Source organism: Myotis myotis, unplaced genomic scaffold, assembly GCF_014108235.1.
Source record: "Myotis myotis isolate mMyoMyo1 unplaced genomic scaffold, mMyoMyo1.p scaffold_m19_p_7, whole genome shotgun sequence".
Lineage (NCBI taxonomy): Eukaryota > Metazoa > Chordata > Mammalia > Chiroptera > Vespertilionidae > Myotis > Myotis myotis.
This window is the reverse complement of record NW_023416379.1, coordinates 74090886-74107212: the sequence shown is the minus strand read 5'-3', so window position 1 is coordinate 74107212 and position 16327 is coordinate 74090886. Positions and strand designations below refer to the sequence as shown.

General features: G+C 38.6%; 1 protein-coding gene across 14 annotated transcripts in view; it reads right to left on the bottom strand.

The window, feature by feature from the left end:
* The window catches only part of DST (dystonin), a 436322-nt gene that overhangs the window by 195644 nt on the left and 224351 nt on the right, over positions 1 to 16327 (bottom strand). For all 14 annotated transcript variants that reach the window (XM_036318479.1, XM_036318478.1, XM_036318495.1 and 11 more), the window contains one exon: positions 3856 to 4022. In XM_036318479.1, the coding sequence (XP_036174372.1) occupies positions 3856 to 4022 (167 nt within the window). The remainder of the gene's footprint in view (positions 1 to 3855; positions 4023 to 16327) is intronic.

Below are 16327 nucleotides of genomic sequence, written 5' to 3'. Positions count from 1 at the left end.
CCAGTCACTTCATTCTCTTTAGGACAGTATGACCTACTAAAACTACAGAACAGTTCAGTTGTGATTTTGCTCTTATGTATGCTCAGTGCTCCCTTATAACAATTTTCCTTTTCTGTGAACTGCCTGAAGCTATCCTTTTCACATTTCTTACTAGTTTCTTGGTCATTTTACTGATTTGCAAAAGCACTTTTAGTAGCATTTTACCTCTGATATAAATTGCAAAAATTTCTTCCAATTTTAAACTACACAAACAAGAGAAACTATACAAATTTTAATAATTTTTATTTTAAATAAAAATAAAAGGTAGGTGATATTAAGCATGTCATTTACCTTAGGAGCCTCTGCTTATATAACTTGCTAATTTAATAAATGGATGAAATGGAAATAATGCCATCTATTTCACAGGCAGGACTGCGATCGTTTTATAAGCTACCACATAAAAAAACACAGCTCAGCTAGCCAGAAACTGATATGTGGTGAATATTCTGCACATATTTCTGGGGTACCTACTATGTAACAGTTACTTTCTTTTTACCTTCATGAGTCATTTCTATTGTATAGCATCTACAAATTAGTCGCATTATATAAATTTCTCTTTGTTTTTATTTCACATAATTGTTCTTTCAAAAAAGAGAAATATTAGAAAATTAATTTTTCTATGGAATATTTTAGAATAACTATATTATAAGTGTACTACTCACTGGGGTTGACATTCTTTCTACTTTGAAAAATCATATTTTAGGTGGGAGCAATAAAAAATGCTAGAAAATCCAAATTAATATATGTGATTAGTAACTTTTGACAATATGTACATTAATATGAAATCTGAAGGATGTTATTACTCTGTTCCCATTTCAGATCAATATTTCTAAATCTTTAGAACATATGTAGACAGAAATATGACTAAATCACTATTTACAAATAATACCAGTTTGCTTTTAGATGACAAACATTATCTATTTTCCTTCTAATATCCAGATAAATCTTTCATATTCTATCTAGGGCACACAGACTTGCTGTATGAGGCATAATAATCCCTTTCTATCCACTGAATCATGAGGTTCTTTCCTGCTAATCCCACACTCCCTTTTAAGATCTTTCTCAACAAAGTATTCCATATAGTTAGACTTGATAATTGAGTAGAAACAAAACCCATGTACCGGAAGTCAAATAAAATACATATTAATCATAAAACATTTAATCTAAAAACAATACCCAAAAAGTCCAATAAGTGGATATGTTTCTATAGCAAATCTAAATACATCACAAAAGTTATGGGAATAATTATCAATTTAAAGCAACTGTTAAATAACGCACTATTCTCTAAGTGTGAATATTATTGTCCAATATCCAAATATCTGCTTTCAACTCTTTACAACTTTGTCTCTTTTGTCATTAGAGTAAATCAAGACATTAAACCATTCAACAGTGAAAACTGTGTAGTTCAACGCATCCATTTAATTCTTACACATGCCAGAAGAAAAATTACGCAATTGTTTTTCAAGTAAAAAGTAAGGCCCAAGGCCTTTAATTAAAATACAGTTCTCCAGATGAAAAATTCATTGTAGTGAAAAAAAACCACAGAAATATTTTATGAGGCACGGGGTAACTAAACTAAACTTCAGCAACAAAGAACTCTTGTAAGCTGTTAGACCTGATATTCAGTGTTTTAATCAATAATTCTAACAAAGGAAAACAAAACAAACTAGGAAACCAAAGTTCAAAGTTAAACAATTTTCTAAAACGATCACACTGCCAAAATAAAAGTTCAAAATAAATAACAGTCATTCTCTCTTTAAGCAATATAAGCTCTATAACATTAAACTTCCCTGGGAAATTTTAGGATCTTGGACATATACATTGACTTACTTAAGTACTTAGGAGAAAAATGCACAGCATGCCCATACCAGTATGTACTTATAATCCTTTGTAAGTATTGTAGAGACAATGCCTGGAGACCATTGTTTTTAAAAGTCTATTATTTTAGGATAGCTAGCTCCTAAATGTGTCACTTCTACCTCAAAGGCTTTGAAGGAGAGAGCAGAGCACACCCTCAAAAATGCATCATGGCATAAATCCTTTAAGTATAGCAGTCCAAACATTTTTATTCAAAAACCCAGATCTTATCATCCCACGTATACACAGGCCTCGGATGGCCTCACGTTTTAAGTCACATGAGAAGTGCAGTGTGATAATCACAGCATCTGAAAACACTCAACCCTCTTGTCACTGTGACTCAAGGAGATCTGGCACACTATTTGGGGCAAGTGTAGGCAAGTTGATCCTGGTTTTTCTTTTTAATTCATGAAATGCTGTTCCATAAAGGAAGCAGACTATTATAGTGCTTAAAAGGGGCTATTGGGTGTGGATATATAGGAGATTCCGATATTAAAATTTCCAACAGAAAAAAAGGGAGAAAGAAGAAGGGGAGTGAAAGGAAAGGAAAGGGGAAGAGAAGCGGAGAATAGTCAAACAGACCAGGGTTAGAATCTCAGCTCTGTAACTTATTAGCAGTGGGGCCTTGTTGAGATCCCTCATCTGTAAAAGTGAGATAATAACAGTTCCTTTGGGGAGATTTGCATGAGATAACGTATGGAAAGCACTTACAGAATACCTAACCCATAGAAAGTTATTCAAGCATTAACTGTTCTATGTAATTATTATTTTTATTGTAATCAAATGTTTGTCAGTTTCATGAGTTATAGCTTAGGCTTATTCTATTTAGGAAAATATTCAGTTCTTCAACAACATGACATAACCTTTGAAAAACTAAGAAAAATAACTGAGATCAAGAGATACGTAGTTTTTAATCAATAGTTTTCTAGGGATTTTGGTTCTTATAAGGTAACCAGAGGCCTGGTGTACGACATTCGTGCACGGGGGTGGGGGGGTTCAGCCCAGCCTGCACCCTCTTGCAGTCTGGGACCCCTTGGGGTCCTCAGCGCTGCCATGAAGGTGGGAGAGGCTCCCGCCACCACCACTGTACTCGCCAGCCATGAGCCCAGCTTCTGGCTGAACGGCACTCCCCCTGTGGGAGAACCCTTACCACCAGGGGGCAGCTCCTGCGTCTAGCGTCTGCCCCCTGGTGGTCAGTGCGTGTCATAGTGACCAGCTGTTCTGCCATTCGGTCTATTTGCATATTAGGGTTTTATCATATAGGATAAGCATGAACTCAAGAGCCAGAGTGCCTGGGTCTGAATCCCAAGTTGGCCCCTTGCTGGCTGTGTGACTTTTAGCAAGGGTTTACTCTGTGTCTCAGTTTCTTTCTGTTAACTGGGGGGGACAACATTCCCTTAGGGCTGTGGTGAGGATTAAATGAATTAATATATGTAAACTGCTTAGGATAGAGCCTGGGACTTAGTAAGTGCTAGGTAAGTGTTAACTTGGACTTAGTTGTTACTAATTCTCAGCAGAAAAGTGTTTTACCATCGCTAAATTGGCCACTGTTAAACCAAGCTACTCACTAGAGTAACAGACTATAATTTGGAAATTTGTGAGCTCTAAGCTTGAACTAAACCTTTGTCTTATTATTACTCATCAGTTCTCTATATACACAAACTTGGTCACCTACCTGTAAATTCTACATATCAGAGTTCACTATCTGGCATATCAGAGTTCACTATTACTGGCACAAACCAAAGACATATTACAGCTATGTAATATGTGCCTGCGTGTGCTTAGAGGGGAGATTTCTGAGTGGTGGGAATGTCATGTTTTTACTTTTACTCGCCTGTATTTTCTAATTTTCTGCCACACACCTATATTGCTTCTGTAATAATAAAAGGTTATTTTTTAAATGTGGAAATGAAAGAAACTCATATTTCTCTAAGGAAAAAAGTCCCACAGATTCCATACCTGTATTTATGAATGATGGCATTAAACAGTTTTCCATCTCTCCAGCAGGTAGTGAAATTTTCGCACCGTATGCCAGCATAACCCTCTGTTGCCTGCTGTGTCCAGAGCAGCAATCTCTCTTTCGCAGACATATCCTCTGACTCTCCAGTAACATGGATATCAGATATCTAAACACAATGGAAAGTGTTCAATCATTAGGAAAAAAAGGAAGGAAGCTAACTCAGATAAAGAACCTACTATGTATCAAGCACTGTGCTAGTGCTGTTTTACTTAATCCTCATAACTCTCACTTGTAAGCTAGGTCTATTTCTCCCATTTATATCTAGGGAAACTGGGTTTCAAAGAAGTTAATAGACTGAAAAAGTTGGATTAAACCTAAGCATCTAGTTTTTTTGTTATACCCAAATGTCACAACATTAAAAAGAAATCTACATTCCTCTTGATTAATCAGATCTGTTAAAACAACTCAAGCAAATGTTTTTCCAAGTTTAAAGGGATCAAAAGTAAAACGTACAAATAATCTACATTACCACCTGCAGCGCAGAATTTGATCCAACAGATATTGTGCAAAGATGGCAAAACAGTACCCTCTCCAATGAACTACATCACATAACAACTTGGCCTAAAGGTTCTTTCATTTTAGTGTGAGTCCTTGCTCAGCCTACTCAACATGAAACCTTTAACACCTGACTTTTTTTACCTATACTGTTTTGTTTTCATTCAATTTTCTAAAATTCTCTTCCATTAAATAATAAAAATCAGGTCACCAGCTCACATGATTTCTATTTTCTTAAGGACCTCTTTGTAAGGTTCCTCCTTAATCTGCTGATAATGATATTAAGGCACCAAGAGACTTTAGCAGGGGTCACACACTAATTCCAAAGCTGGAATTAACATCAACAAACAACTGTTCCCTCATCCAGTGCAGGACACAAAGCCAAGGGGTCAGGAAGACAGGCCAACAAGCCAGGATCAGGACAAGCAAATAAGAGACTGGAAGCAAGACATAGGGAGGTACAAGTCACTTAGCAACAGGAGGAGAAAAAAAAAAAAATCACTAGAGTCACAAGATTGGCTTCTATCCTGGCCACTAGTCCCATGGCTTTGAATAATTCATTTCATGTCTGTGAGTCAGCTTCTTCATCTATAAATGAGGAAGTAGGAGGTAGAAGGAGATAATATTTAAGATTTTTTCAGTGTAAAGTGTTACTATGAGATTATAAATACAACATAGAAGTCAGAGGTCAAAATAGGCACAATCAAGCAACTGAAAGGAGAGAATTTGAAAAAAACACAAAAGACTAAAGAAAGCCTTTAGTCACCGTGGCAATGCCAAGCTCCAACAGGGAGCCCTTTATTTCTCCCAGCGGCCACAAGAGCCAGACGCGTGACCAACCCAGGGGCCTAGGGCAAGCAGGCTGCAGCAGTTGAAGGCCACAGTAGGCTTGGCAGCCCCTACCACCAGGACTTGGAGATGACAGCCGCACTGTCTTTCTCCAGCACTCAGCAGAGGCAGCTACGCCCATGGAGCTCCACTCACAGCCACAGCAGAGACGTGCTCCTGGACAAGTGGCAGGATTTTAATCATCTTTCCTAGGAGTCTGTGTCAACATCAGTAGCATGGAAAAGAACTAGGTTCGTGAACACATTATATAGGATATATAGAAGGAATGTCTTTTCTTTTTTTCTAGTTTATTTTCTAAAGAAGAAGGAAGGAGAAGCGAGAGAGAAAGAGAGGCAGGGGCCAGAGAGAGAAACAGAGACAGAGAAACCCTGATGTAAGACAAACATTGATGTGAGAAACATCGGTGAGTCGCATCCCATAATGCACCCCAACCAGGGATCGAACCCACAACCTAGGCATGTGCTCTGACCGGGAATCAAACCCATGATTTCCTGGTGCACGGGACGATGCTCCAACCAATTGAGCCACACCACCAAGGCTCTGTCTTTTTTTCTAATGTGGACAAAAAAGAGCTCAAAAATCACCGATATTTTTCTGCCCAACATCCAACTGATATTCTGGATTAAAATATGCTAGGAACCTTTCAAGCACATTGTGTAAGCTTAAATCCCATCTCCACCACTTACATGTTCAAATGACTTAGCTGCTTCAACCGTTCCCTCACTTGTGAAAGAATCGTGGTAATAATTATTACACTGTGTTGTGAGAATTCAACAAGTGAGCACAGTGTAATGCCTGGCATGGTATAGTAAGTACAGGCTCGACATGTCAGCTATTTTACTGTTTTGATTATTAGTCTTTATGACAAAGGGAGAAGCACAACCTTGGCTCTGTTGTTCTCCCAATTCTCTCCCTATAAAGAGGAGTAAAAGATAAAGCGTTTAAATTTGCTGCATCAAAATAATCAAAATCTATTAACAGGAGGGCTCAGGGAAACTAACCTAGGAAACTGCAAATGAAAAAGTCGAGGCTCTAGGTAAAATTCCACAAGTCCCTCTTAACCTTTGCAAGTTATAAAATCACTGCCTTGGGGAACCTTGCAATGCAGAGCTACCTGGGTGGTATTTATGGCTATATAAAGAAAAAGGAGATAGCTGGGAAGGGGGAGGCTATTTCCTCCTGGGTACAACATTCCATGCCAGTTCAGTCACAAAAGTAATTACCTAGTTAACAAGGGAAGTTGGTAAATTCCAACTGCAAGGTACCAATTTACGTTTAATAGATTCAAGTGCTAAACAGCATTTTACCATAGGAACAATATCAAAGGAGGAAACGTTTAGAAGTCTGAGAATAGTCTGAATACAAACCAAGAGAAAATCACATATTCTTATTAAATAAGCTGCTAATAGATGGATTTCGGATTGTTACACACACACACACACACACACACACACACACACACAAATTTAGTGTTAGACATGCATACACTATTTAAAAGGCTATACTTTAAAAATGCCTATTTAAGCACGTTAGGAAACAAACTTTAATATATCAAAGACTACTAACACTCACACATTTTCATATTCTCCTGTTATATCCAATTAGCTTATCCCCACGTGGAGATGTAAGGTATTTTTTATTTTTTTCCTTTTTATTGAATGTATGGGTGACACTGGTTAACAAAATTATACAGGTTTCCGGTGCACAATTCTGTATACTGTATTGCGTGTCCACCACCTCCAGGTCAAGCTTTCCTCCATCTCCATTTACACTGTGACACCCTCCTCCGCCTCTCTTCTCCCCACAACAGTCACCACACTGTTATGCCTGTCCATGAGTTTTTTCTCTCTTTTTTCTTTTTTGCTCAATCCCTCCACTCTCCCACCCAACCCCTCCCCCAACAAATATACTGTACCATTAGCCACTATCTATGGGACTATATCAAACTGTTTGCGACACCATGCAGCCAAAAAAATAACAAATGCTGAAGACTGTAAATCTGCTCTTGTTATTCATGACTCTTGATATACAATCAGCAAGACAGCCTGAATCCTCCAGCAATAGCAGGTCAGGTTGGGCCCTAGGAAGTAATCAAGACTCCTTCTGTCAAGTCCTGGAGGCACTACAGTGACGACGAGAGAGGGTTTCAATTCATGCTGCCTGGGTTCACATCCCATTGGCTAACAGTTAACAATTTTTTTAAATTTCATTTTTCAATTACAGTTGACATTCAATATTACTTTGTATTACTTTCAGGTGTACAGCATAGCGGTAGTCATATACTTGTCAAAGTGGCCCATCCAATAATCCTTATGCAATACTTTACATCCCCGTGACTATTTTGTCACTACCAATTTATAACTTCTTAATCCCTTTACCTTTCTAACAAGCCCCCAAATCCCCTCTCCTCTGTCAGCCATCCATCTGTTCTCTGTATCTATGAGTCTGTTTCTATTTTGCTTGTTTGTTTATTTCGTTCATTAGATTCCAGATGTAAGTGAAACCACATGGTACTTGTCTTTCTCTGTCTGACTGATTTCACTTAGGAAATAATACCCCATAGGTCCATCCATATGCAAATGGAAAGATTTCATTCTTTTTATGGCCCAGTAATACTCCAGTGTATATGTGTATCACATCTCCTTAATCCACTTGTCTATTGATGCGCACTTGAGTTGCTTCCATATCTTGGCTATTGTAAATAACTCTGCAATGAACACAGAAGTGCACATATTCTTTCAAATTAGTGCTTTGGGTTTCTTTGGAAATATAGCCAGAAGTGGAATCACTGGGTCATAAGGCAGTTCCATTTTTAATTTCTTGAGGTATCGCCATACTGCTTTCCATAGTGACTGCACCAATCTACATTCCCACCAACAGTGGATGAGGGTTCCCTTTTCTCCATATCCTAGTCCACACTTGTTGTTTGTTGATTTATGGATGACAGTCATTCTGACAGGTATGAGGTGATATCTCACTGTGGTTTTAATTTGCATTTCTCTGATGATTACTGACATTGAGCATCTTTTCAGATGTCTACTAAGGGCTCAGTGCATGAATCTGTGCACCTTGAAAGGAACTGCAGTGGGCACAGGGGCGGGTCTCGGCCCATTCTCCAAGCCCCCACCTGGCTTCTCCCGCCGCGGCCCTCGGTCCCTTGCCTGCCAGCAGCCCCGCTCCTGCTGCCACTGCTCCCATGCACTGACGGTGCAGAGTAATTGGGGCAGATGCCAGCCGTGGGTGCAAGTGGCAGCTGCTGGCCCCAATCACCCCTCAGGAGCAGGGGGAGGTGGAGAAGCCCTCAGGGGCAATCAGGGCTGGCAGCTGCCACTTGCACCTGCTGATGGCACCAAGCAATCGGGGCCGGAGCCAGGCGCTGGCAGTGGGTGCAAGCAGGCCTGGCGCCAGCAGCAGGTGCAAGGGTGCATGGGAGCAAAGAATTTTCAGTAACCACCAGAGGCTCGCCCCGATGACAGTGACCAGTGCTCTGCCTTGATCTGTCCCCGCCACCCCACCCCCGCTCTGCTCCACCATCCCGCCCCGCCCCTCCATGGTCAGTGCACGTCATAGCAACCGGTTGTTCGGTTGTTCTGTCATTCAGTCTATTTGCATATTAGGGTTATATATATAGATTGGTCACCTGCATGTCATCTTTGAAGAAGTATCTATTCAAGCTTCTGCCCACTATTTAATTGGATTATTTTGTGTGTTGTATGAGTTCTTTATAAATTTTGAATATTAACCCCTTTTGTGAGATGTATCATGGGCAAATATCTTCCCCTATTCAGTAGGTTATCTTTCTGTTTTGGTAATGGTTTCCTTTGCTGTGCAAAACCTTTTTAATTTTATGTAATCCCATTTCTTTATGTTTTCTTTTGTTTCCCTTGCCCAAGAAGATATAGCAAAAAAAAAATATTGCTAAGAGAAATGTTAGAGTTTTTACTGCCTATGTTTTCTTCTAGGAGTTTATGGTTTTGAGTTTCACATTTAAGTCTTTATCCATTTTGAGTTTATTCTTGCATATGGTGTAAAAAGGTAGTCTAGTTTCATTTATTTGTATGTATCTGTCCAATTATCCAATACAATGTATTGAATAGATTGTCTTTACCCCACTGTATGTTCTTGCCTCCCTTGTTACATATTAATTGGCCATATAGGTGTGGGTTTATTTCTGAGGGATCTCTATTCTGTTCCATTGATCTGTGTGTTTATTTTTGTCAGTACCATGTTGTTTTGATACTATAGCCTTTAGTATAGTTTTATATCAGGTAGTGTGATATATCTTCTTTGTTCTTCTTTCTCAAGATTTCTGTGGCTATACAAGATCTTTTGTGGTTCCAGATTCATTTTTGGATTATTTGCTCTAGTTCTGTGAAAAACGTCATTGGTATTTTGATAGGAATTATATTGAATCTATACATTGCTTTGGGGAGTATGGAAATTTTAACTATATTAATTCTTCCTATCCATGGGCATGGTATATGCCTCCATTTATTTGTATCTTCCATTACTTTCTTCAATGTCTTATAATTTTCCAAGTTACAGGTATTTTGCCTCCTTGGGTAAATTTATTCCTAGGAATTTTATTTTTTTGATGCAATTGTAAATGGATTGTATTCTTAGTTTCTCTTTCTGACAGTTCAACATTGGTGTATAAAAATGCCACCGATTTCTGAATATTTATTTTGTATCTTACTACTTCACTGAATTCATTTATCAGTTCTGGTATTTTTTTATGGAATCTTTAGAGTTATCTCTACATAGTATCCTGTCCTCTACAAGTAGTGACAGTTTTACTTCTTTCCTTCCAATTAGGATTATGATCCAGAGCTATTCACATATTCTCTCTAAAATCCATTTCCTCATTTTAAAATTCAAATGATGACATATAATTTCTACTCCTTGAGTGGTTCTAAAGATTGGATGGAATAATCCACATCAAGTGTTAACACGGTGCCTGGATTGTAGAAAACTATAAATGTTAGCTTCTTCCACCACAATTTTATTGGTAGTATTTGCTGCTTAAAGCTTCTCACCAGCAATCTGTCAGCTAGCATCAAAAACAAACAAAATACTTTTACCAGAGTTCGTTTTGGAAACTTGAAGCCCTCATGCCTCACATCCAGGTCACTGTTGACTACCACCCCTTCCTGTAACTGAGCCTCTCATGCCCTTATGACACCTCTGCTTCATCTCTCCTGACCCAGCTGGCCACCATGCCTAACTTCCCAGAAATATTATTCCATGGAACACAGTCTCTTACACCTTCAATGCCTTACACTGTTTCTGTCTTTTTACTAACCTACAGGTCTCTGCCACTATATTAACTCAAGTCTCAGGCACTACAAGCAGAGCGAATGTATTCTAACTCCCTAATGAGGCAAAGCCAATAGTTTTCATTAGCCATGCATATGATGCCCTCATTTTTACACTGTCGGCCACTCTTGCACTACCACCTTCTTCCCCTCCTCAGTCTGGCACCTGGCTGAGTTTGTGCCTTTTTCCAGCTAGCACCTCGTCCTTACGTTCTTGATCTCCTCTCTACTTTAGCTGTTCACGTACCACATCCTGGATCTCATCACCTTGAACCAGAACAAGTCCACCTCAGATATTTAATTTCTGAGAGCAATTTTCCATTTTTCTGCCACTGTCATTCCCTAACTCTAGTTAAACCAATTACCTGGTTTTGCCAACATCTCAGAGCCCTTGACTTTTTCAATTTTGTCCCAATCTAGGGGACCTCTTCTATCTTTACCTCCTTCTCTACCTGGTCTGCAGTACATGATCCAACACGTCAATTAATATCCTCAACTCCCTCACACCTTTCCCTTACCCTGCAACCACCCAGCCAAACTTCAGCCCTTATCAAGTCAGCGCTATGTCTTCTCTAGATTTGCCTTAAGCTTTAAGCTATAAAGATCTATTATAGAAAACCATACTACCATGTGAACCAAATAAATGCAAATTCAATTTCAACAGCATCTTTTAAGACCCAATTATGATAGGTCTAAAATGATTCCGGGCTCAGCAAAGCTTCTACCTTCTTCTAGAACTGAGTCTCACTGTTGGGAATATGAGGTTCATATGAACTATCACATTTTAGTCTGCATCTCAGGAGCTTACATATAATCAAAATAATTATTTTGCCTTAGTATCTTTAACTTTTTAACTAAATAAGCAAATTCACTGATTGTTTTCTGGCTTATTTGCTTTAAATGTGAAATTTCAAAAATTATCACAGATTCTGCTAAAATAATATTTTATTATTTATTATTATCAGATACAATAAGTTCAAGTCCCACATGAAAATGGTACTGAATTGGTTAAAGCAAAGTACTGTAACAGAAAAACACCTAATCTTCATATACTTTTTGCTAATAGTTTCGGTCTCATGAATAGGCCAAATCTTTATTTCACTTGAATTACAGGGGGAATGTTATTTCCTCCCCATACAGCAGAAGCCAGAATGGGGTGGTACCAGTACATTGCTACAGCAAGAAAGGGTAACTTGCATTTTGCCAACTCTCTACTTATGTGTATTCATCTTCCTAGATAGTCGAAGCCTAAATTAGAAAGAAAAATCTTCAAGGTTTTTATGTCAAGGGCAAATATTTTCCAGAGCCCAGACACAAGCTGTTTACAGAAAACAGTTCTGGGCTATAAAAATACTCAACATTAGGCATTCTCAAAAACTGTCTGGTCATGTTGGGAAGCAGGTTCTCCAAATGTAATTCCAAGAATATTGTTTCCCCTCGTAATAAAATAAAATCTAACCATTTGGATAGGAGGTCCTCAACCCATTAAACTGGAAATTTGGCTGGTGGCTATATTTTAGAAAAATTATATTGAGCCCTTTAGAGCATAACAAAAGAATCCAGATGCCCAATTATATAAAGTTATTTTTATAGTTCAGAATTCTGGTCCTTGAGAACAAAGAATTCTCCATTTCTGTTTTAATTTTTCACTCCAGATAAGCAAGGTCCAAAACTAAAATTAAAATTAAAAACAAAACACTGAAAACTTACCTCAGCCTGAAAAAAGCAATGCCACCACCAACAAATAAACCCTCCAACTCTTTCATATATTCACCTCTCTTTTTCCCACAATGTCTCTACCATTACCACAACACTGGTATTTTACTATATACACATATATTTCCCTTCTCCCTCTTGGGAGAGCTCAGAAAATGTCCAGTAATTGAAACCCTAATCATTGAACTAAAAGGATAAGGTAGAGGGTGTTGTGGGAGAGGCTCTGGGGTAGGATACAGGGGGAAATTACATATTTTACAATGACATTGCTAAAGACACAGTCATGATAGGCCTAGAATGACATCTGGGCTCAAGAGAGTATCTGAGATCCTCTGGAACTAAGCCCCAGTGCCTGGATTAGTAATAATCTCCTATCACTGCATCAAGTCTTGCTCTACTCTCACTTCCAAGTTCCGGTTTTTCTTTACTCCACAGCCACACTAATTGAGTTCAGTCTTGGCTGATCTCCCCAGACTCAAGACATTCTCTTTCTATTTTATGATCAAATCATATAAACTTCAAACCTTGTGAACCACACGTCCCCTCTCTCCTAGAGTCTTCTGTTCTAGTTACTACTCCCCTTGGAACATTCTCCCCATACTCTGCCCAACATAGCATAGATTGGGTGCTCAAAACTATCTGTTAACTAAGAGGGGGGAGATACAGAGAGAGGGAGATGAGAAATACATTTCATGGTTTCATGTGGTATGAATGAATTTTAACCTGTGGTGTAAACCTTGTCATCTTGGAAAAATAAAGGTTTCCAGTTAACCTCACTTTCCAATAATAACAGAACAACCTGACCACTACACAAAAGTGCCCAGCGGAGAGCACATACCCACAGACTACTCCATGAGAACCCAATATCAAGTAGTGAACCTAAGCTTCATCTGAATCATTTAGCTAAAACAATTTTTATAAATCTGAGACAGTACAGAACCTCAAAGTATATTTTTGATGAAAGAAAACCAGCCAACATGTCCCATCTCATAGCACATTCTGATTCCATTCACAGCTTATTGCTAGGTGACCCTTACTGCTAAATGAATTGCAACAGCCTCACTGTGTTGGTCAGCTGAGGCTGTAAATGTGAAAGTCCTGTGAGTGAAGTCAATGCCACCAGACAACTGGGCGACAGAAACACCCTATTTTTACAGATGTTGTCATGGTTCTGGTATGCGCTGACTACACAGGAACAGCCAACTTCCAAAGTTGAGTCAGATAGTCCCTAAAACATAATTCACATTTTTTTTTAAAAATGTATGTATTTCATTATTCTATGTAAGGCAAATAATAAAACTTTTACTTTTTTAAAAAATTAAATACTTATAATGTATTGAAAAGATTTAAAAGTTTAAATCAAGTTTACTGTTTGAGTATGATGCTAATGGAAATAAGTCATGTGGAAAAGGACAAAAACCATATGACTTCACTCATATGTGGGATGTAAAACAGAAAGCAACAAAAGAACAAACAAAACAAACAGCCCGGCCCGCATGGCTCAGTGGTGACCTATGAACCAGGATGTCATGGTTCGACTCCTGGTCAGGGCACATGCCTGAGTTACAGGCTCGATCCACAGTGTAGGGCATGCAGGAAGCAGCCAATCAATGATCCTCTCTCATCATTGATGTTTCTCTCTCCCTCTCTGTTCCTCTCTGAAATCAATAAAAATATATTTTTTTAAAAACCTCATAGATAAGGACAACAGTAGGATGATGATTATCAGAAGGGAAGGGGTATGGAAAGAGAATGAGGAAGGTAAAGTGGGTCAAATATATGGTGATGAAAGGAGACTAGACTTTGGGTGGTGAGCACATGGTGTAACACACAGATGATGTATTATAAAATTGTAGCCAATATCACTGCAAATTTTTAATTTAATACATAAGTAAATAATGTATGTGTTACATTGGCAAAGGCAGTATCTCCTTAGTTAGGAGAACTAAGATATTAGTTTAGAGCAGGCTATAGATACAGTGAAGGATTAAGGAACCAAAGGAGCTCAAACCAAAAGAACATAAAGCCATTGGTGAACTCCCTTATCCCACTGGTGAACAAGCTTAGACTGAAAAAGGTGATGTGGTTTGTCCAGGGCATCATAGCACACTAGTAGGGGGCCTGGGGTATGGACTTAGGTCTCCTAAATCCCAGTTCAGAATCTGCAGAAAAAGAAAATGGCTTCACACACATAGGCCACAAAAAGGCATCACCTGGCCTTGCCCCTGGCATTGTTTTCTTCCTCTCTCATACCACAGCTCCTACCAGTAATGCTTTTGAAATGTATCTGTACTAAGGTGTAAACAACCAATATTTGCTAAACTTTGCAAGCCCGAAGGGAATGGCAAGAAATTTTCAAACTGATGAAAAGCAAGGATCTACAACCAAAATTACTCTACCCAGCAAAGCTCCCATTTAGAACTGAAGGTCAGATAAAGAGCTTCACAGATAAGAGAAAACTAAAGGAGTTCATCACCTCCAAACCAGCATTACATGAAATGTTGAAGGGTCTTCTTTAAGAAGAAGAAGGGGGGGAAAGATAAAGAAATAGGAACAATAAAATGGCAATAAATACATATTTATCAATAACTGAATCTAAAAATCAAAATAAATGAACAAGGAGTCTAATGAACAAAATAAACAGATGAATAAAATAGAACCAGAGGCTTGGAAACAGATTGAGGAATTTCAGAGGGAAGGGGGAAGGAGGGGCGGGAAGAGATTAACCAAAGATCTTATATGCATTACCTATGGACTCAGACAATAGGATAGTGAAGGCCTGGGGTGGGGTGGGACAGGGCAATGGGGTGGGGGGGGTGGGGGGGGTTAACATCTAAAATAACCTCAACAATAAAGATATTTTTTTAAAAAAGAATAGAATTTAGTTCCTCCCCGGGGCTATTTCTGTTCCTACAGGTGGACAAAAATTTCAAAATTTTAAGCTAATTATGGAATTAGAGGAATATAATGTTTGACACATAATTTTCAGTAAACATTTGCTGAAGAAATAGTGAGAGGGTGAGTGAGCTGGGGGGGGGGGGGGGGTTGCCGGGGGGAGGGATGAAAGGTGGCAGCCTACTCTACTTTTGCAGAACACTTTTGGTCCAAAGGAAAGAAAGAAGTGCTCTGTTAAATATTTTGAAAACTTATAGAATTCTTCTACTCAGTGGACAGTTACAAGATGTTTTATCTTTTCTACAAGAGCAGAGATAGTAATAAGATAACAGCATAAAGTGCTTACAGTGTACTAAGTCCTCTTCACATACATTACCTCATTTAATCCTCAAATGAAGGAACCACCCTTTTTTTACAGATATGGAAAATAAGACTTGGGCTAAATTTAAGTCTTCTGACTCAAGATCTCCTAAGTTATCTTTCCTCTGCTATCCCAGGTCTACAGTGAAACCCTACCACATGCCAGAAAGAGCTTGATCCATTGATGAACCATCTCATTTTATAGAAGCAAAAACTGATTTAAGGGACACACTGTAAAAATAAAGAAAATGATAGGTGGTCAGTACTTCTTCCCTACAAAACACAAAATCTATATTGGTTCCAGGGTAGACACAAGAGCGTTATCAAAGGAAACTTAATTCCTTCATATATTTTTGTTAAAATAAAAATAGAGTTTATACTATTTGAGAGAGTTTGTATATTAATGTGAATGAAAGCAGCAGGTTGTTAAGGGTGGATCACAAGATTCTTCTATCTCATGAGTCTCTTAACATAATAATTTCAAGAGTTGAAGTTTAACTTTGGGAGACTGGCACACAGCTGTGAAGGGCAGTGACCAGTGTTCACCACTTACTGACCCTGAGACTTCTCTGGACCTCAGTTTACTCTCATATAAAGTATCCCTTCAAAGATACTGAGAGACTAAAATGATATGCCCACAGGGTTCAGTACAGGGCTGCCCCCTAGTGAGAGATGGTAACTGTGTACCAGGGTGATGATTGTTACTTAAGCTTATTCACACTACTTGACCCTGCAGTCAGGCAAAAGCAAGTTCCATATTGATTTTGTCAACACAGGCAAA